The 23094-nt window shown below is 35.3% G+C and overlaps 1 protein-coding gene across 1 annotated transcript; it reads left to right on the top strand.

Moving 5' to 3' along the window:
- Nucleotides 1–7363: 7363 nt before the first annotated feature.
- LOC124965324 (olfactory receptor 6Y1) lies at nucleotides 7364–8341 on the top strand. The gene has a single exon (XM_047526213.1). The coding sequence runs from the start codon at nucleotides 7364–7366 to the stop codon at nucleotides 8339–8341; it is 978 nt and encodes a 325-aa protein (XP_047382169.1).
- Nucleotides 8342–23094: the final 14753 nt, after the last annotated feature.

Consider the following 23094-nt stretch of genomic DNA (forward strand, 5'->3'; position numbering starts at 1 on the left):
CACCACATCTTTATGAACTCCAGAAAACTGCATGTTTTGACATTGGTCAACTTGGGCATTAATATCAAGTTCCTACATATCTTCTTCACTGTCTACTGTAGTCTTGAATGTGTGGTTCTACAACTAAGATTCCTGGGTGTGCAGGCATTCTAACCCATGTGTGCAACACATATAAGATTGTCCACTCCCAAGTCTTACCACCTTGTAGTTCCTCTGAATACCTTTGTATGCTTCTGAATGTGTACTATTTGTAGATAATAGAATATACATGTTCTTACTTCTTTTATGAATATACAGATATCATTTGAACGCATATTTATTTTTCACATCTACTGAGTTACTGATTCATGAGTTAGCTAGCTATGTATGTAGAGTTGATGCTGGTAGGCACAATATCTGAGTGTTGGAAGTTTGTGTACCTGTGTGCTCATGTACTTGAATCTCCAAAGAAAGATGGCTAAATACCATTTCTCTTTTCTGAATGACTTGGGTTATAGTAATATTTTTTTCTCTCAGAGGACCTTATTATTTTTGAGTCTTTTTACTCAGCAAGAGAAAGAGACACACACGTGCACGCGCGCACACACACACACACACACACACACACACACACACACACACTCCCCCCCACCACTTTCCTCTTCCCTAGAGTCTCCTGGGAAAGGAGGAGCAGTGTATTTTCAGTCTAAAGTCCCTCTTGCCTTGAGATTCAACTTGGCTTGCTTCTCTTCCTCCCGTATTCCCCCTAGGATGCCCTTGAGCCCTGAAAAGGCCAAATACTTTCCTGAAGGATGTGTCCCCTGGGGGGTTTCCTTTGGGTGGAAAGGAGTTGGTTCCTGCTCTTTCCAGAAGCTCCAAGGCAGGTAGAAGCACAAATGGCTCCATTTAGGTCTCCTTCAAGTTCAGCAGAGACAGACACCAGACTTGACCAGCAACTCTCTTAGGCTGAGGGACAATGTCCTCTTCTTCCCAGTCTGTATGATTTCTTCTCCTTTCCCAGTGCAAGGAAGCTATCCCTGACAAGGCAGGGAAAAGTTTTATCACTAAGAAAATGGTGAGTTGAAAAAAAATATATATAAAAACCTCAGATATTTCTAAAAGGAGATTTGGCCAATTTTTAATTATTTATTATTTTGAAGGGAAGCAAGGAGGAATTGAAAATCATTTTTATTTATAACTGATGCATCAGAATTTTCATTTCATAGATTTTTAAAAATAGTTTGTCTTCTATGAGCATATGATAAGCAGTGTCACAATGCGGTATAGGGAGTGAGGGGACACAGCTATCTGGTTAATTTCAATTGCAGTGGAAATTTCTTTCTCACTTATATATATATATATAAAACCACATGAAGAATGTGAGGCATTCAAATATATGGTGTGATATTAATTCTCATGCCATTTTAAGATTTTACTATAAGAGCTCACTCTAGATGATACGAACCTGAATCTGAAAATTACCTAGGAAGGCCTGTTCTCCTGAAGATGTCTGGATTTAATGTGTCAACTCAACTCCCTGTCTTGCAAGATGCAGAGCCCAAGTCTACTCTGACTTAAGAGATAGAAAAAGTGGCAGAGAGAGAGAATAGAATCAATGTGTGACATCCCATAATGAATATGTGTTTGTAAGGAGCACAGTACAATGCAGGTATGTGAGTATGCATATGTGTTTTTGTGTTAAGGGTAGTCACAAGCAAATACAGTGGCAATTGCAGAGGTTTTAGTGACTTAAAACGTCTCAGAAGATAAAGGATGATTTCAACGAGGAACAAGGTAAGACCAGTTTTCCACTGTGAAATGAATTAAAAATATTCATTGTGTGGTTGTTTTTATCCTCAACTAGAGTGTGAGATACATTGAAAGATTGATCATGCTCAAAATGAAATCAGTAGAATTTAATCCACTTTCCTCTAGATGGAAGGACAAATAATTGAAAAATAGATGGTTTTGGATAGTTATAAAAGGTGTAGAGGATCAGGAATATTGAATATAGACTTTTTTTTTGCCCAAAGTCCTCAAATCCAACTCAACATAGAAACCAAGAAGTACAGAAGAGTTTAGTGGCTCAATGTAGGAACTGCTATGAATTTCATCCTGAAGCATAATCGTTCCTAAGAGGTCTGGGAAAAGGAGGATGGACTAGAATTATATCCCTGTAAAAGTGAACAAAGTCAACCAAATTGTGCTATGTCCATGTGCAAATGAATAGACAACAAAGAATCTCACATTATATATAAATATAATGCACTAATCTAAAAAATAATAATAGAAGGGAGACCAGTAGAGTAGAGTAAGGGAATCAGGGAGAGGGAGAAGGGAAGGGAAAGGAAAGAGACTGGGAAATGAGATTGATCAAATTATGTTATGTGTATGTATGAATATGGCATAATGAATCCCACTATTATGTATAATTATAATAATTAAATGCACTAATAAAATATATAAATAATAAAGCTTATTTAAAGGAGTAAGAATGCATTGCTTTCTTCTAAAAACATGCTTTGCCATTGACGATCCTAGACTGAAATATACCCAGCTGTACCCAACCTAGACCTTCCTCTCACTTCCCTGCAGAAATTGAGAGAAGACTAGATTGGCCACAATTGATTGTTCTTTCGCATCTTTCTCTGCCTATGTCCCAGTTTGGAGACTTCTGAGACCCTGTGTTTGACAAGATCATCCTCCATAGAGCTCACAGAGCGATTTTTTAAATGTTTGCAGTGCCACAAATGTTTACATCCACATAGAGATTCTTTGAAATGATCTTCATTTCTCCCCAAACAATAAAGCAAATCCCCTCCCAAGCTGATCTTGGTCCAGGACTCTTTGCTCCTTTCCTGTGGGGAAGACCAGCACCACCCTCCTAGAGAGTGAGAGGGAGAGCCCCTTGCTTCTCTCTAGTGGAAAGCTTAAGGGCATAAAGCTATTTTGTTCCTCAGTTTTCAGAATGAAAGCAAGTCTTAGATCCCATGTGTGTTTTCAGAGCTTTGTAATCTTGCTTCCCACTCAATGTTCCAGTTAAACTGGAATTATTTAACAATGATCATAAACCTTAGGGAACTAACAATCTAATTATATAATCATATGGAAGTAGAGAGATTTAGTCTCAAGAAGGAATGAGATGATGAGGCATGGGTGATGGGTAGGTTAGAGGTTAAATGAATCTGATCACTGATTTCAAGTAGTAAAATGTCATCCTTTGACAAAGCAATGAGTTACTCTGTGCAACTCCAGGAAACAGAACCAGGACTCAAGATATATAGTAGCATGGGTTCTAGAAGAGACTCTATTGGTCACAGGTTTATCTTTTTCTAAGTGTCTTTGTATATATTGAGTTTTCTGTGCTTGGGTCCAGAAAAGATTAGGTGACTACTTTGGTCCATGCATCAGAGAACCATAAATTTGCAAAGGAGTTATATCTAATGACTATCTTGTTCCTTGCAGCTCCATGATATCCTGTTCCTAGAGCTGAACATTTCCTTTCTACTTCTTTAGCTGTGTGTGTGTGTGTGTGTGTGTGTGTGTTTGCAATTAATATAATGGACTATCAATTCTGAAAGCTAGTAGAATATACTTCTTCAAGAAAAAAATGATTGTAACTTTTGTGATCATATCAAAATCAAATAAAAATCAAGCTGTCTTTCTTGAGCTAATATTATTTAGGCCATAGAAGGAATATTAAAATGAATGGAGTATGGTAGCTATCCAGGGATTAAAACTGGCCAACACATGATCATTAATAAATGGTTATTCTATTATTAGATAACTGTTGTAACTTTAGGAAAATCATTTAAACTTCTGGTGTTCTCTTATCTGGGGGGAAAATAAAGAAGTTTGAACAAAAATATTACTGTTTCAAAATGCTGTTATACTGTCAGGAGGCTGAGACAGGAGGGTTGTGAGTTCAAAGTTAACCTCAGCAAAAGTAAGGCACTAAGCAACTCACTGAGACCCTATCTCTAAATAAAGTACAAGAATATAAGACTGGGGATGTGACTCAATGGTTAAGTGCCCCTGAGTTCAATTCCCAGTACCCACCCCCCAAATACTATTATACTGGAATCTTCCCTTGTCTCTTGTCTCTCATTCTAGCACTTTGATTCCTCACTCTTTGAACTTATATTCCTCTTTATATAGAGGGTTCTTAAAATCGTTTCCAAAGGTACATCTTAAGGCCCAAAATAAAATACAAAAAACACACATTCAACTCATAGATCATCTTCTACCTTCTCGTACATAAACAGGAGTGGGTTATAAAACAGAAATTCAATAATTAATTTCAATTCTGTCATAAAGCAACTAGCTGTATAACCTTGAGCTAAGTATGTCATATGTTTGTACCAAACGAGCATGATGACATTCATCCTAAGCTCCTGATTGTGAGAACCAGATGAAAGAATGGATGTGCTTGCAGATGGGTGAACCTGTGGCATCACTGTGCTGTGATCCTGCTGCTGTGCATTCAGCACAACTTCCTCTGGACCAGGTTGTGAAGAGCATCCAATGAAAGGAAGGCTGCTCACTATTTGGGCCTGGCTTTCTTCCACACACATCTGCCAGAAGGACTGTGTAAACAGTCTCAGAAGCTACTAGAACATGACTCAGACTAGGAAACTAGAACCCTTAATATATCTACATTGTGTGCACCTTTTGGTGAAGTACTTTATCTGCTTATACATTCATTTCCCCCTTTATCACAAGATATGAATTTATAATATACGTACATATATATACATATATACATATGTATATTTAATAGAATTTAGAGAATTAAATGTGATCATTCTGCATTTCTGATTGTTCACCTGTTTTACTTGTACTCTAGGAGGCTCAAAGCTAAGTTCCAGGTTCAAATAATACAGCTCCTCAGTAAGATGTTCTGGATAAAATATGGTATACTCCCTTTTCCTTGTATTTTTTAATACTTTCATTTCATGTCGCTTTATTTGTGGTTCTGCACCTGGAATTTAAAAATTTCTGTTGGAAGTGGAGGAAATATGAATGGATGTTTCTGTGACAATATCCCCACTTTATTTACTGATTCTTAGAGTTAGAAATAAATGAGATGTTTTTGTTTCCAACTTCAAGTTTGAGGCATATACCTGACTTTGTAAGGTATTGAGAGCATATTGCACTATTTCCTAAAGTCATTCTTGGAACTATATTTTCAGGCTATAATTTTTAGGGGCAAATGGGGGTAGTTTCAGAAAGAAGAAACATTGAGTATAATCATTTGCCTGTCATTTTTTAGAATATAATATACTCAGGGACTGAGCCCAAGAACATGGCTGGAGAGACTTTTATCATTAGCATAGACCAAGAAAGCGGATCTCTAACAGTAAGTAGTACTACTCCTTGGTAGAAAGAAGCTTGTAATTTGGATGGAGACATGGTGAGAGTAAACCAGAATGTAGACTCGCCTAAAGTAATCATAAATAAATATTGAGTTTATTTTAACTCCTGGACTCACAGATTAAACTTTGTCCCATTGTCTCAAATACTGAGCACCTATAAAAACTTAAATATAGCATATAATATGATGATTATTATTTCATCGTAATAAAATAATATTAATTAATATAACAATGAATAGGCTGTATATTATGATCAATTTTAATGCACCTGTGTCAGTTTCATCAAAATATTTGTAGAATTGAAAACTTGGGACATAATGAGAAAGAATGAAAGAAAAAATAGAGAGGATTCTTAAACCTTTCCTTGTTTATAACCTAAATGCTACACTAGCAAATGCCGGGCTATAATCAACAAGGTCAAGTTGTGTGTGTGTGTTTGTATGTGAGCACGCACGTGCATGTGTGTTTAAAAAACTGTATTCCAACAGGAAACAAAGCGATTTGTTGAATTTTCTCTACTGTAATTTTTGTTGTCTTTTTTGGTGATTCATCTGTTTTTCTAAACATGGAAAATTAGGAGTTAATTTTTGTGCTTTTCTTCAGGATCATAAAGCTGAGATCTAAGTGGGAAGAGAGAAATGGATGGGGCAGGCAGTAATTTTCCAACTGTTCTCCCCATGACCACTTCCTTAAGGAAGAAAATAGCCCTCTCCCATAGTTATGCCACAAAAGTAAGGCTGTTGAGAAACAGGACAAGAATGATTTGAGCTCTGGAGAAAAGTAGAAGAGGTATCAAGCAGTAAGACACAGGGAAAGGCTGGAAGTGGTAAAGTGTTTAGTGCCCAGTAGGTTCTGGAATGATTTTCAGGCTGCTCAATAAAGAGACCAGAGATTTTGATGAATTCTTGGACAGGAATTCAGAAAGATCACTCATAAGAAGTATTGCTTTTTGTTTTTATTTTTTTTTTTTATATTACCTTCAAACATTTTATGAGTTCTCTCATCTAACACCCTTGAAAAAAGTCACCTCCACCTTTCTCTTTAATAGTAACTGTCTGTTGCATCACTCAGTTCCTCGTTGTTTGGGGTTCACTGAGACCCTAGGGAGGGGCCTGTGTAAGGCAGAGTATGTATGCTTTTAAGGGAGGAGGTGCTGTGTGTGGGTAGATACGGTGGCCTGGAAAGGTGACAGCACATTCCCTGAGGAACTGAATTAAACTCGAAAACTCATTTGGTGTTTACCAGATGTGAGCATTACCCTATCAGACTCACCTTAAAAATAATTAACTAATGCTGAAGGCTTATGTAATATATTCGCTTAGAGACAAGAGTGGAATTTGAATGTACTTGTTTCAAATGCCTCATCAAGCATTCTATACAATGGATTGGATCAAATAAAACAATACCCTTCAAATTATTCATTCAATTTTCTTCTCTGAGAAGTTGGTGAATATTCATATTAAATTTGTTTTTGCCCTAAATCCTGTGGGTGTGCTCAACTATTTGCTTCATTCAAACTTTGCAACCTTGACAGAGAAAAACAAGAGGATTATCTACGTTTTACAGATTAGTGGGTCATGTAACCACTCCAGACTCACATAAATGATACAGAGAAAATGAGAAATTGGGTCTTCTGCTTTCTTTACACCTACAGTGGACTTCAACGTTTTGCTTGTAGTAAGTGTGGTAGAGACGCCATTTTCCTATGCCCAACAGTGATAGATGGACAAAGCACAGAACTGAGAATCAGAGATTCTAATTTCGCTTCTGTGTGACTGTGATCAAGTGTCTCCTCTTGAACTAATTTGGAAAAAAATTAAAATATAAACTTTCTGTGGTTAATCATTGCTTAAAAGTATTGTTTCCCATCACTATTTGTGAAGAAATAAATAAAGGGAGGAAAGCTCCTATTGTGATAAATTTGCTGGTGGTGGGCTCCAGTGTAATTAACCATAGGCTGGTGGTTAGGACACAGAAGAAACTGACTTTGTCTATGTCCACAGCCAGTCATGATCACCCAAGTTCTGGAAGTAGATAATCGTACCGTGACAACATATTTCATTCTTCTGGGATTTCCAACTCGACCAGCTTTCCACCTTCTCCTGTTCTCTGTTTTCCTGGCAACTTATCTGTTGACTCTGCTGGAGAACTTTCTTATCATCTTAGCCATTCGCTGTGATGGGCAGCTGCACAAGCCCATGTACTTCTTTCTGAGCCACCTCTCCTTCCTGGAGATGTGGTATGTAACAGTCATCAGTCCCAAGATGCTGGTAGACTTCCTCAGCCATGACAAGAGCATTTCCTTCAATGGCTGCATGACTCAACTTTACTTCTTTGTGACTTTTGTCTGCACTGAGTACATACTCCTTGCTGTCATGGCCTTTGACCGCTACGTAGCCATTTGTAATCCACTACGTTACCAGGTCATCATGACCAACCAACTTTGTGGTGCACTGGCTGGAGGATGCTGGCTGTGTGGACTCATGACTGCCATGATTAAGATGGTTTTCATAGCCCGACTCCACTACTGTGGCACACCTCACATCAATCACTACTTTTGTGATATCTCTCCACTCCTCAATGTCTCCTGTGAAGACTCCTCCCAGGCTGAACTGGTGGACTTCTTCTTGGCACTCATGGTCATCGCTGTTCCCCTTTGTGTAGTGGTGGCATCTTATGCCACCATCCTCACCACCATCCTCAAGATCCCTTCCTCTCAGGGTCGCCAAAAGGCTTTTTCCACCTGTGCCTCTCACCTGACAGTTGTCACTCTCTTCTATTCCACAACGCTTTTCACCTATGCACGTCCCAAGCTCATGTATGCCTACAATTCCAACAAGGTGGTATCTGTTCTCTACACTGTCATTGTTCCACTTTTAAACCCCATCATTTACTGTCTGAGGAACCGTGAAGTAAAGGCAGCCCTCAAAAAGACCATACTTTGCAAAGGAAGTGGGTCAAGGGAAGAGGGGGATTGCAGTAGTTAAAAAATGTATAGGATATTTTCAGGCCTGAATAGGGAGAGGATTACAACACATTTTTAACTCAGTCTCACCTTTATTTAACCATCAACCTCCAGTACTTAAACACCATTCATCTGTGTATATGTGTATTTGCATATATATATGTACGTTCATATATGCATACTCATGATAAGAGAACCATATTCCAAAGAAGTAACCTCTATAACAATAAGTCAAAAGACAAATTTCAGGCATTTAAAAAAATCTATATAAAATATGGACAGGGGCTGAAGGTAGAAGGAGGGTTGGGATAAAAGGAGAGGGGAAGGAGGGAGACACTTTCTTCATAGAACTTACCAAATAAATTCCAGACAGGATAAACTAATATAAAGAATAAAACTATCTTTCTGTTTTCAGGGTAGGAAAAGAGTGTTAGTACACTCCTTATCTTGGAGAAATAAAAGATAAAGATGAAATCAATTTAATTCCTAGTTGTTAATTTTCTGCAAATAATAAATAATAGAAAAAATTTAGAGTAACAGAGTAGATGATATTTCCAACCTATATATAGAATTCTTAAATATTAAAAATCCTTTCAGGTAAATCTCTAAAAATTGAATGCTCAGTGGAAAAATAGATTAAGAATATAAGTGTAATAAAAATTAAGTAAATGGTATGGGTTAAATTGTGTCCTACAAAAAGAAATATATTCAGGTTTTAGTCCTTAGTACCTAAAGACATGATCTTATTTGGAAATAAGATTTTGGAAGTGATGCTCAAACTCAAATGAACTCACTGGGTTGGGCCTACCGCCATATGACTGGAGTCATTATAAAAGGAGGAAATTTGGACACAGCACAAATGACCACAGAGGGAAGACACATGTGGAGATGACAACCAGGATACTGGGTGAAATATCTGCAAGCCAAGGAATGAGAGGATCTTCTGGTAAACACCAGAAGATAGAAGAGCCAAGAAAGGATTCCCTCAGAGCAGTGAGGGACAACGTGGCCCCACCAGCACCTTGGTTTCTGATTTCTATCCTAGAACAGAGACTACAAATTTTTGTTATTCTAAAGCACCCATGTTTTAGTGCTTTGTAACAGCAGTCCTAGAAAACTAACATAGAAACCATTAAAATTCAGTAATATTTAATATCAAAAATAAAAATTTTAAAAATATTGAAATACCCCAACATTTTCAACTGGTTATTTATATAAACATATTACCTATTGTGCATAATAGTAGAAACACATATTTTGAATTTATACTAGATTGTATAAATTAAGAGATTAATTTTCATCCCCAGGTCAACCACTACCAGAGTAACTACTTATACTTAGACAAATTATTTTGAACTCTTTTAAATTTAAATGAAAACATTCAAACCCATTGGTCTTATAATTTCAAATTTAGGCTTTCATATTGTGGGCATAATTTAGGGAAAATATATATATATGAAAATATCGAATTCATCACTTTAACTAAAATATTAAAAGCATTTAAAAATCCTAAAACAGAAAAATATTTAGACTAATTGTGATTTATGTATCGGAGAATATTAGAAGTCATATTTTCAAAGAAAAAAATGACATTCAATAATTGCAATATTAAATGAAAAAGCAGAATATAAAATTTTATTGTATAAACTATAATTTTATAAGAAATTAAAAAATGGATAAAGACAATTATTGATGGGTATACATATGTGTGTATGTGGAAAAAAATTCCTGGTGAAATTTTATTTTTATTACTTATTTTTTATTTATTTATTTTTGTAATTTGTTCTAATTATATGTGACAGTAGAGTGCATTTAGACACATTGTACACAAATGCAGTACAACTTCTCCTTCCTCTGGATGAACATGGTGCAGTCACACCAGTAATACATTCATACAGGTATATAGGGTAATAATGTCCATTTCATTCCACCCCTCATTTCCATGCCCCACCCAAACATCTCCCCTCACGCCCCTCTGCACAGTCCAAAGTCCCTACATCCCTCTCCTGTCTCGACCGGAGGGACATCATAGCAGGACAGGGAACCTAAGAGAGAAGGAATGAAGAGACAAGAGATACAGGGAGTGACAGCAAGACAGGAATTCTGATCAAGCTGCAAATCTTTATTGTTCTCACGGGTATTTATGCTGAGGGAATGAGGGGTATGATGAGACACAGGCTGGTTGGCTGTGTTTTTCTTTTGGGCTCCTGATAAGTTGCAAGTTCACACCGGCGGGAAGGTGAAATCCCGGAAGGAAGAGAAGCGGGGGCGGGCCATAGGCAGAACTATCAGCTGGGAGTGGGGAGGGGCGCGCTCTGGGAATCCGTCAGCCATCAGCTGCAGGGTGTTTGCTCAGGGGAGGCAAACGCAAAATGCTCCCTGGGCTGCTGCTTATCGTAAAGGTCAGAACGTTCTCAGAATGAGAACTTCTTCTTGGCTCCTGACACTCTCCCCCATTATGGATCAGCATCTGCTACTCAGAGAAAACATTCAGCTTTTGATTTTTTGGGGTTGGCTTATTTCACTTAGCATGATATCCTCCAGCTCCATCTATTTACCTGCAAATGCCATAATTTCATTCTTCTTCAAGACTGAGTAACATTATATTGTGCATATGTACCACATTTTCTTTATCCATTCATCTGATGAAGAGCATCTATGTTGGTTCCACAATCTAGCTATTGTGAATTGAACTGCTATAAACATTGATGTGGCTGCATCACTGTAGTATGCTGATTTTACGTCCTTTGGGTATAAACGAAGGAGTGAGATAACTGGGTCAAATGATTGTTTCACTCCAAGATTTCTGAGGAACCTGTACACTGCTTTCCAGAGTCATCGCACCAATCTGCAGTCCCACCAACAATGTATGAGTGCACCCTTTCCCCCACATGCTCGCCAACACTTAGTGTTGCTTATATTCTTGATAATTGCTATTCTTACTGGAGTGAGATGAAATCTTATAGTAGTTTTGATTTGTATTTCTGTAATTGCTAGATATGTTGAACATTTTTTATTATATTTGCCAATCGATTGCATTTCTTATTCTGTGAAGTGTCTGTTCAGTTCCTTAGCTCATTTATCGATTGGGTTATTTGTTTTTTCAGTGTTAGTTTCTTGAGTTCTTTATATATCCTGGAGATTAGTGCTCTATCTGAAGTGCAGGTGGTAAAGATTTTCTCCTATTCTGTAGGTTCTCTTTTCATGATATTGATTGTTTCCTTTGCTGAGAAGAAGCTTTTTAGTTTGAATTCATCCCATATATTGATTTTTTATTTTACTTCTTGTGCTTTAGAGTCTGTATAATTAAGTCAGATCCTAAGCCAACATGATTTGGGCCTACTTTTTCATTAGGCACAGGGTCTCTGTTTAGTGCCTACATCTTTGATCCACTTTGAGTTGATTGTTTTGCAGGGTAAGATATAGGGGATCAATTTCATTTTGCCACATATGGATTTCCAGTTTCCCAGCACCATTTAATGTTACTTTAAATTTATGTTTTTCAAGTTTATGGTTTATTTTAAAATTACTCATATTTTCCTCAAAGTTCTATAATAACAACATATTAGTTTTATAATCACTATACCATATAAAATATTAACTACATAGGGAAAAATTTTCCCTGGCATTGATGTTCCCTTTGAATGCAATCTTATCATTTAAATAGCTTTAATATTAAAGACTAAGTGGGTTGTAATTCTTGATTATTATTAATAACATATTGAGGGGTTATGCAAAATTCTCCATGTTTATCTCTTATCTAGTTTTTAACCCAATTGTGAAATAAGAAAAATAATACGCAAATAGGAATCAAAATATCATCTTTTACTAATTCTGACTAGGTTGGAAGAAGTGGCATAGGAGTATAAAATAATTCAGTATAAAGTATTACTGAATCCTCCAATTATACAAACTTCTGCACTCAATCAACCAGAGTGGTCAGACATGTTCAGGTCTTCCCACTAATGTTTTAGTGTCCTATGACTTGCTAGTTCCTAAGCAGAAGGAAAAAGAATGGAAATGTGTATGTGCCCATCTTCCTTGATGAGGCAAGAGGACAGAGTGTGTGGGAAAATCTTGTGTTGTGTAAATCTGAGAAACTGGAGAGAAGTACTTTCTCTGTGCATAATCCACAGTAATACTTGCAGTGTGAAAGGAATAAATATGAAACTGTGTTGATAACCCTATGATGAATAAATATATAACTTGTCTGACTATAGTAATATAGAGAGAATAAAAAAGAAATATATAAGAGAAAAGGTTTTATATACTAATGAAATTACATTAGTCTTATTCCAAACAAGATAGTATAAGTTAGGAGAGGGCAACCACTATGAGAATAACTAAAAATATTTGCAGTAAAAGAAATAACAAGAAATTAAAGTGTATACAGTAAAATAACTATTTAATGCAGAAAGTAGTAGCATATGAATTGAAAAACAAAAAAGTCATAAGACATAAAAAAGTGGAAAGATGTCATATATAAAGTATTAGAGTATGAAGGCAGAAATTAGCAGAATATAGTTGGTGTTGTGTTCTCAATCATCTCCATAATCCTTTGGTGGTAACAACCCCTCCACAAGACGTAAGTAAGAATGGTACAAAAATTCAACTTTATCCTTCTGTAAGAGATGTATTTAGACTCAAAGATTTAAGTCAGCAGTAAAAAAAAGGGAAAAGTTACACTATACAAAATGGTAACCAAAAGAGTCTAATTTTCTATGTCAGTATCAGACAAAACTGACTTTAAAACAATGTTGACTACTAGAGATGAGATAGGACACTTTAAAAAAGACATAATTCCTTGCTCTATTTCTATGAGGTATGTCATTGGGATTTTAATTGGAATTGCATTGAATCTGTATAGCACTTTTGGTAGTATGGCCATTTTGACAATACTAATTTTTCCGATACAAGAACATGGGAGATCTTTCCATCTTCTAAGATTTTCTTCAATTTCTTTCTTTAGTGTTCTGTAGTTTTCATTATAGACGTCTTTCACCTTTTTTGTTAGATTAATTCCCAAGTATTTTTTTTTTTTTTGAGGCTACGATGAATGGGGTAGTTTTCCTAAATTCTCTTTCAGTGGATTCACTTATGAATAAAAATGAATTAGATTTATGAGCATTGATTTTATATCCTGCTACTTTACTGAATTCATTTATGAGTTCTAGAAGTTTTCTGGTGGAATTTTTTCAGCTTCTCTAAATATAGAACCACCTCATCTGCAAATAGGGATAGTTTGAGTTCTTCTTTTCCTATTCTTGTCCCTTTAATTTCTTTGGTCTGTCTAATTGCTCTGGCTAGAATTTCAAGGACAATGTTGAAAAGAAGTGGTGAAAGAGGGCATCCCTGCCTTGTTTCAATTTTTAGGGGGATGCTTTCAGTTTTTCTCCGCTTAGAATGATATTGGCCATGGGCTTAGCATAGATAGCCTTTACAATGTTGAAGAATAGTCCTACTATCTCTATTTTTTTTCTAGAGTTTTGAGCATGAAAGGGTGCTGTATTTTATCAAATGCTTTTTCTGCATCTATTAAAATAATCATGTGATTTTTGACTTTAAGTCTGTTGATTTGGTGAATTACATTTATTGATTTCTGGATGTTGAACCAACCTTGCATCCCTGGGATAAACACATTTGATCATGGTGCTCTATCTTTTTAATATGTTTTTGTATGCAATTTACTAAAATTTTGTTAAGAATTTTTGTATCTATATTCATTAGGGATATTGGTCTGAAATTTTCTTTCCTCGATGTCTCTCTGTCTGATTTGGCCTATACCCAAATGACTTAAAATTAGCATACTACAGTGATGCAGCCACATCAGTGTCCATAGCCTCTCAATTCACAATAACTAGATTGTGGAACCAACCTCCATGCCCTTCAATTGATGAATGGATAAAGAAACTGTGGTATATATACACAATGGAATATTACTCAGCCATAAAGAAGAATAAAATTATGGCATTTGCAGGCAAATGGATGAGGTTGGAGAATATCATGCTAAGTGAGATAAGCCAATCCCCCAAAACCAAAGGCCGAATGATCTCTCTAATAAGTGGATGATGATACATAATAGAGGATGGGAGGGAGGCAAGAATGGAGGAAGGATGGATTATATAGAAGAAAGAGAGGTGGGAGGGGTGGGGGGAAGGAAAAAATAACAAATTGAGACAAACATCATTACTCTACGTACATGTATGATTATGGAAATGGTATGACTCTACTTCCAGAGAAATAAGTTTTACCCCATTTGTTTACAATGAATCAAAATAAATAAATCTTAAAAAAAGAAATGATTCATCATGAAGACATAGCAAATGTGAACATATTCACCAAACAATACAGCCCTAAAACATGTGCATCAAAAATTGATGAATTGGAGAGGGAAATAAATAATTCATCAGTAGTCAAAGTCTTCAGTATCTCACTTTCAATAATTGATAGAATAAGCAAATTGAAGCCCAGCAAGGACACATAAAACTTAAACAATATTGTTAAATAAATTAACCATATATATATATATATAGACTACTCTGATAATCAGAAAACACATTTTTCTTAAATGTACATAAAACATTCTTAAAGATAAACTATTTATTAGGACATAAATTAAGTCTCAATAAGTTAAAAAGGATAGAAATCATGCAAGGTATGTTTTCTGACCCACACAAAAATAAAATTATTAAGTATCATTGTAGATTCTGCACAGAAAATGCAGTAATTAAACTATATGCTACTAAATAACTAATGGATCAAAAAAGAAATAAAACAAAATTTAAAAATACTTGGATATGAATGAAAATGAAAAAAAAAAAACATGACATGCAATTAATGGAGATGTTGGGGCAAATTTGTGGTGATAAAAATTCACATTAAAAAAGGAAAGAGATCTCTACTTACTCTTCTTAAATTATGACATTACAAAAAGAAGAATAAATTAAACCCAAAGCAAGCAGAAGGAAGAAAATAATGAAGATTAGAGAGGAGACTAATGAAATAAAGAATAAAAATGTAGAGAATATTGACAAACCCAAAAATTGGTTATTTGAGAGAATCTTCAAAATGGACAAGTCTTTAGCTAGACTAAATAAGAAAAAAAAGAGAAACTCAAATTTTTCACAATAGTCTCAAAAAAAAAAAAAAAAAAAAAAAACCCTTGGGAATCAACATAACAAAAGAGGTGAAAGACCTCTACAAGAAAAACTACAAAACAGTAAAGAAGGAAATTGAAGAAGAACTTAGAATATGGAAATATCTCCTGTGCTCTTGGATGGAGAAAATAATATTGACAAAATGGCCATACTACCAAAGCTATTATACAGATTTAATGCAATTCTCATTAAAATCCCAATGACATTCTTCATGGAACTAGACAAAGCAAAATTCATTTGGAAAAACAAGAGACCCAGAATTACCAAAACAATCCTTAGCAAGAAGAATGAATCATGAGGCATCACAATACCAGATCTTAAACTATACTACAGAGCAATAGTAACAAAAACAGCTGGTATTGGCATCAAAATAGACATGTAGACCAATGGTACAGAATAGAACACACCAAGACAAACCAACATAAATACAGTTATCTCATACTAGACAAAGGTGCCAAAAATATACATTGGAGAAAAGATAGCTTATTCAACAGATGGTGCTAGGAAAACTGGAAATTCATATGTAGCAAAATGAAACTGAACCCCTATCTCTCACCCTGCAAAAAAATCAACTCAAAGTGGATCAAAGACCTAGGCACAGAAACCCTGTGCTTAACAGAAGAAAGAGTGAGACCAAATCTCCACCACGTCAACTTAGAAAATGATTTCCTTAACCAGACTCCTGAAGTTCAAGAAGTAAAACCAATCAATAGATAGAATGAATGTTGGGGCAAATTTGTGGTGGTAAAGATCCACATTAAAAAAGGAAAGAGATCTCTACTTACTCTTCTTAAAAAATCGTTTCTTCTCAGCAAAGGAAATAATCAATATCATGAAAAGAGAGCATACAGAATGGGAGAAAATCTTTACCACATGCACCTCAGATAGAGCACTAATCTCCAGAATATATAAAGAACTCAAAAAACTTAACACCAAAAAAAAAAAACCAATCAATAAATGGGCTAAGAAACTGAACAGACAATTCACGGAAGAAGAAATACAATCCATCAACAAATATATGAAAAATGTTCCACATCTCTAGCAATTACAGAAATACAAATCAAAACTACTCTTAAGATTTCATCTCACTCCAGCAAGAATGGCAATTACCAAGAATATAAGCAACAGTAAATGTTGGCGAGCATGTGGGGGAAAGGGTGCACTCATACATTGTTGGTAGGACTGCAGATTGGTGCGATGACTCTGGAAAGCAGTATACAGGTTCCTCAGAAAACTTGGAGTGGAACCACCTTTTGACCCAGTTATTCCACTCCTTGGAATTTCTTTATACTCAAAGAACTTAAAATCAGCATACTACAGTGATGCAGCCACATCAATGTTTATAGCAACTCAATTCAAATAGCTAAACTATGGAACCAACCTAGATGTTCTTCATCAGCTGAATGGATAAAAAAAATACCATACATACACACAACATAATATTCCTCGGTCTTGAAGAAGAATGAAATTATGGTATTTGCAGGTAAACAGATGGAGCTGGAGAATATCATGCTAAGTGAAATAAGTCAATCCCAAAAAACCAAAAGCTGAATGTTTTCTCCGATAAGCGGATGCTGATCCATAATGGAGGAATGAAGGAACTTTGGACTGTGCAGACAGGAGTGAGGCAAGGTGTGGAGGTGGGGGGATGGGAAGGACGATAGAATGAGATGGACATTATTACCCTATATACATGAATGAATACACTTACTGGTATAACTACACCATGTTCAGTCAGAGGAAGAAGTTGTACTCCATTTATGTACAATGTGTATAAATGCACCCCACTGCCATGTATAACTAATTAGAACAAATCACAAAACTAAAAATTTTAACAAAAAAAGTTCTTATTTTAAAAAAAGAAAGAGGAGACATTACTCTTCATGTACAGAAATAAAAGGGATCATAATGGCATATTATAAATAATTTGTGTCAAAACTGGATACATCTATTATTGTTTGTGTTCTTGATAATAGCCATTCTAATTAGAGTATGATGAAATCTTAGAGTTGCTTTAATTTGCATTTCTCTAATTACTAGAGATGTTGAACACTTTTTCATATATTTATTAATCACCTGTATATCTTCTGTAAAGTATCTGTTCAATTCCTTGGCTCATTTATTGATTGGTTTCTTTGTATTTTTGGTGTAAAATTTTGTAAGTTCTTTATAAATTTTGGAGATAATTGCTCTATCTGAAGTGCGTGTGGAAAAGATTTTCTCGCACTCTGTAGGCTCTCTTTTCACATTGATTGCATTCTTTACTGAGAAAAAGCTTTTTAGTTTGAATAAATCCTATTTATGGATTCTTGTTTTGATTTCTTGTGCTTTGGGAGTCTTGTTAAGGAAGTTCAATTCTCAGCTAACTAGATGAAGATTTGGGCCTACTTTTTCTTCTGTTTGGTGTAGGATCTCTGGTCTAGTTCCTAGGTCCTTGGTCCATTTTGAGTTGAGTTTTGTGGAGGGTGAAAGATAGAGGTTTAATTTCATTTTACTGCATATGAATTTTCAGTTTTCCCAGCACCATTTGTTGAACAGGCTATCTTTTCTGTATTGTAAGTTTTTGGCACCTTTGTCTAGTATGAGGTAATTATATTTATGTGGGTTTGTCTCTGTGTCTTCTATTCTGTACCTTTGGTCTGCCTGTCTATTTTAGTGCCAATACCATGCCATTTTTCTTACTATTTCTCTGTAGTATAGTTTAAGGTCTGGTATTGTGATACATTCCGCTTCACTTTTCCTGCTCAGGATTGTTTTGGCTATTTGAGGTCTAGGCGTGGATGTGGGGAGAAAGGCACACTTTTACATTGCTGGTGGAGTTGCAAATTGGTGAAGCCACTCTGGAAAGCAGTGTGGAGAATCATCAGAAAACTTGGAATGGACCCATCTTTTGATCCAGTTATCCCATTCCTTGGTTTATACCCAAAGAACTTAAAATTAGCGTACTACAGTAATGCAGTCACATCAATCTTTATAACAGTTCAATTCACAATAGCTAGATTATGGAACCAACCTAGATGCCCTTCAACAGATGCATGGATAAAGAAACTGTGGTAGATATACACACTGGAAAATTATTCAGCCATAAAGAAGAATAATATTACAGCATTTGCAAATAAATGGATGGAATTGGAGAATATCATGCTAAGTGAAATAAGCCAACCCCTAAAAACCAGAGGCTGAATGTTTTCCCTGATAAGTGGATGATGATATATAATGGGGGTGGGGGGCGTAGGGGATAGAGAAGAATGGAGGAACTTTAGATTATATAGAGGGAAATGAGAGGGAGAGGATATGAAAAATGGTGGAAATGAGACAGACATCATTACCCTATGTACATGTATAATTACATGAATGGTATGAATCTACATCATGTACAATCACAGAAACAAAAATTTGTACCTTATTTGTGTATAATGAATCAAAATGCAGTCTGTAAACACACAAAAAATTTTTAATTTAAAAAGAGTAATATGTTAAAAGAAAATCTGGATAACATAGGAAAATAGACAAATTCTTAAAAAGACAAAAATGAAATTGATTCAAGAAGAAATATAAAATATGAATATGTATACAACCAGAAAAATATTGAAATAAAAACCAACAAACTACCCACAAAAAAATAACCCAAGCCCAAATGACCTCATGGGAAAGATTTAACAAGCATTTGAAGAAGAATTAGCATCAAACTTCCCAAAATTTTCAAAAAACAAAAGAGAAGGGAGTACTGTCCAATTGATTTCATGAGACCCGAATACTCTACACTGCTATGGTGCTGTGTAAATCACTTTTAATTCTAGTATCAAAGTCAAAAGACAGATGAACTAAAAATAACTAAAGCAAGAATACATGTTAATACATGAACAATATAGTAAGATGTAGTTATGACTAACTTCATAAAATGTATAAGAGAGGTAATATTGCATAGTTTTTGCATGTGATAAAATTTAAGTCATTATTACCTTAGATTAGAATGTTGTAAGTAAAAGATGTTTTATGTGAAAAGCCATGGAAATGACAAATAAAAAAAAAAAAAACCTCTAGTCTAATAACAAAAGATTAAGAAAAAGAGAATTGAAGAATACCACTTGAAAAAGTCAACGAATCACAAAGGAAAAACACAAGAATGGAAAAAAGAAACTGGGGCTATTGTTGGAATTACAACTAAACACTTAAAATGGCAGTAGTAAATCTTCACCTATCACCATTTAAAATATAAGAGGATTAAATTCTCCAATCAAAGGGCACTGGGTAGATGCATAGTTAATGAAAAATTTAATAGTTTGCTGCCTATAAGAGACTTAATTTAGCCTTAAGGATATACACAGATTGAAAGTGAAGTGATGGAATAGATATTTCATGCAAACATACCAAAGCTAGCTATACTTGGACAAAAATAAGATTTTATTCAAAATCTGTCACATGAGACAAAGAAGGTCACAATAATAAAAGTATCAAATCATCTTGGACATATAACACCAATAACTATATGTATATATTGAACATTGGAGCACCTTTACATAGAAAATAAATAGTTTCAGAGTCAAAGGGAAAAATGGAATACAGTAATAGTAGTGAACTTCAATATCCCACTTTCAGTAACTAATAGATCATCCACAGAGAAAATCAGTCAGAAAATAGAAGACTAGAATAATAATGTTGGCCAAATGGGCCTAACAAATATATATAGAATATTTTATCCTCTTTGATCTATAGGCTGATGAAATTAACCTTGGGATCCTGGTTGCATGGGGTTGAAGATTAGTCACATGGCTATTTTTTGGTCTGCAATGAAATCTGTGTTTTGTAAACAAGTTATCATGACCTCTAATGGGTGTTGACTCAGTCTGGTCCTTCAGCAAACTTATCTACCCTCAGGACCTCAGTGCTATAGCTTGGCACTGGAATGAGAGTCTGTCTCAGGGTCCACCGATCTGTATGGGCTATGTTGTGGGTAATTTCTACTGCTAGGTACTTAACATTAATTGAACTCTTCAAAAATATTCGCTGTTAGTGCTATCTAGTGTGTTTTTCACTTCAGAGAGTACATTATTTTTCATTTCCACGAATAATACTTGTAGGCTACTGGGAACATAAACTTTCTTGTGGGAGTTCTAGGAACCATTTGACCTTGTTTTCCTGCAGTTCCTTCCCCATCTCCTGACGGATGTGCAGATTATTACTCTTTCAAAGACTTGAGGGTACCCTGTTGCAGATATTTGGAGTTCCCTCTGTTTATGATAACTCCTTCTTTCTAGTCTTCTATCTTGAAAACAATCCCTTTGCCCTCCCAATACTCGAGTCTCTATCTTCTCAACTCAGTGACACTGCCTAATAAGTTTTGGGTCCCCTGTCTGTGAATAAATAAATACAAACAAACAAACTCTAAATGTCCAACTTTAATACTTTAAAATTTAACTTATTTTTTCTTCCATGATGTCCACACAGTGATGTCTTTTATTGGTGTTTTGTGAAATTATTTATATCCACATCAAGGTATAACTCTTAAGAATAATACCAATTCCCTGGATGAACTTAGGATCTGAGAAACATTGCCCCATGTATTTTCCTGTCTACTTGTATTTCCTTAGAACAAATTTTAGTTAAAGTGGAGAAGAGAAAGTGTTGACCAATGAAACATATAACATAAGCATCAAGAATAGTTATAACTGGCCTAATTGCTGCAGGGTATGGCTACTACAAGGTACGGGTATGATAAGAGACAGGAGATACTTGAGAACAAAATCATAGCCTTTGTCTCTGTGACAACAAAAGGGACTTTTCCGAGCACCTCAAGATATTTTTCAATTCCGTTTCATGAGAATGTGTCCTACCTTCCCCCAGCTTCCTGCTTCTACCCCTCTGATTACCATGAAGTTGCTTAGGTGCTCTTGCAGCACAAGGAATTTGTATGGCATCATAAAATAATCTGTTCTACTTTATCTACCAAGCTTATGTTCTTCCCAAGAATGTGCTTATTTGGTGAGGGGGACGGTACTGGGGATCAAACCCAGGGAGTTTTATCTCTGAGTTACCTCCCCAGACCTTTTTATTTTTATTTATTTATTTTTATTTTAAGACAGGGTCTTGCTAAGTTACCCAGGCTGACCTCAAACTTTTTATTCTCCTGCCTCAGCCTCCTAAATTCCTGGGATTAGAGGTGCACACCATCCTAAGAATGTGCTTTTCAAAGGGGTTACTTACTGCTTTTTTATGTAACTATTTGAAGAAGAACATATTTCCAATGACTGCCATGATGTGATAGAGCAGAAGTCAAGCATAAAGTCTTTCCAAATGGAGTTTCTAGAGATTCACTTATAGGTTATGTATTTTTTTTTAACTAAGACAAAGGTCAGAAGCATCTGACCATCTTACCATCACCTTCACATCAGTCAGTATTTAAACACTTTGCCATTGAGTATAAATGAGTATTGAAATTCATGCAGCCACTATAAACTATGCTTTCATGCAATAGAATACTGTTTACTATTTAAGCCTAGAAGAATTGTCAGAGAGAAGGAATAAGAAAAACTATTATCAAATTGGACATTTTAAATGGGATAAGAAAAACCCTGAATATTCTAGAATTATGAGCCTAATATCAAAGAAAGAAATTTAAGGGAACAAATGCCAAATCCAAAATTATTTTAAATAATAAAATTAAACTAAACTAGGAACAATGTTTTGTAATTATAATGTAGATATATAAGATCAAACCCCTAGTCTAAGTAACCATGCCTGGCAGATCTGACAGAGAAGTGATGAAACTTAGGTTGTATTGAGATAAAACCAATTCCCAAACAAGGAAGGTGATCATTCTAAGTCACTTGGTGACACATTTTGAGAACACTCCTAACAAAATAGAAAGAATCTAAAAGAAACCAGAGGAAGAGTTCTGTGAACTCTAATTCATCATTAAGTTAACAACTGTACGCCCCTCCCCCCCCCAAAAAAAAAACCTTAGCTAGGTTAATCCTATTATAATGGAGACACATTATACATCTTCAAATATTTTAATTGTTTTTGTGTCAGTGAAATATTAGATACATCTATACATCTCTATAGATAATAGGAGTAAAAGAAGGAAGGTATATAAAAGTAGAACTTTACATCATTTAGAGATATTTAAAAGTGAAAGTCTCCCTACTTAGCAATGAACCCAGACTGGATTGCTTCACATGAGACTCGTACAAGGACAGAGCAGTGGAAGTGATACCCTTGGGTTCTTTCCAGAGTAGGTCATAGTTAATCATTTTTTATTACATGGATCATATAATACTAACTAAAATCTTTCTAAACTGTATAGAAGCTGTGATAGTTGGACCTTCTATACAAATTGCCATTAACAATGTTTTACATATCCTTTAATAAACAGGCTAAAATCATCCCCTAAGTGTTCTGAGAAAGCAAAATACTTACTGGTGTAAATTTGAAAAGGGTTGAGGTTTGGAACTGATTTTCAAGAAACCCAAATTTAATCTCATACCCCTCAAAGTTCATCAAAATAATACCATGGGAGGAAAGTAAAGTTCTAAATAAGTGAAAGGCAAGAGTATCATCAGTATTATAATTATTTCTGTGTCCTCAGAAAGGACGTTTCTATAGGTGTGAAATATTA

This window comes from Sciurus carolinensis, chromosome 1 (genome assembly GCF_902686445.1).
Source record: "Sciurus carolinensis chromosome 1, mSciCar1.2, whole genome shotgun sequence".
Taxonomy (NCBI): domain Eukaryota; kingdom Metazoa; phylum Chordata; class Mammalia; order Rodentia; family Sciuridae; genus Sciurus; species Sciurus carolinensis.

Bases quoted from the DNA above. Each gene is read 5' to 3' on its own strand.
- LOC124965324 (XM_047526213.1), top strand. From the start codon at position 7,364: ATGATCACCCAAGTTCTGGAAGTAGATAATCGTACCGTGACAACATAT.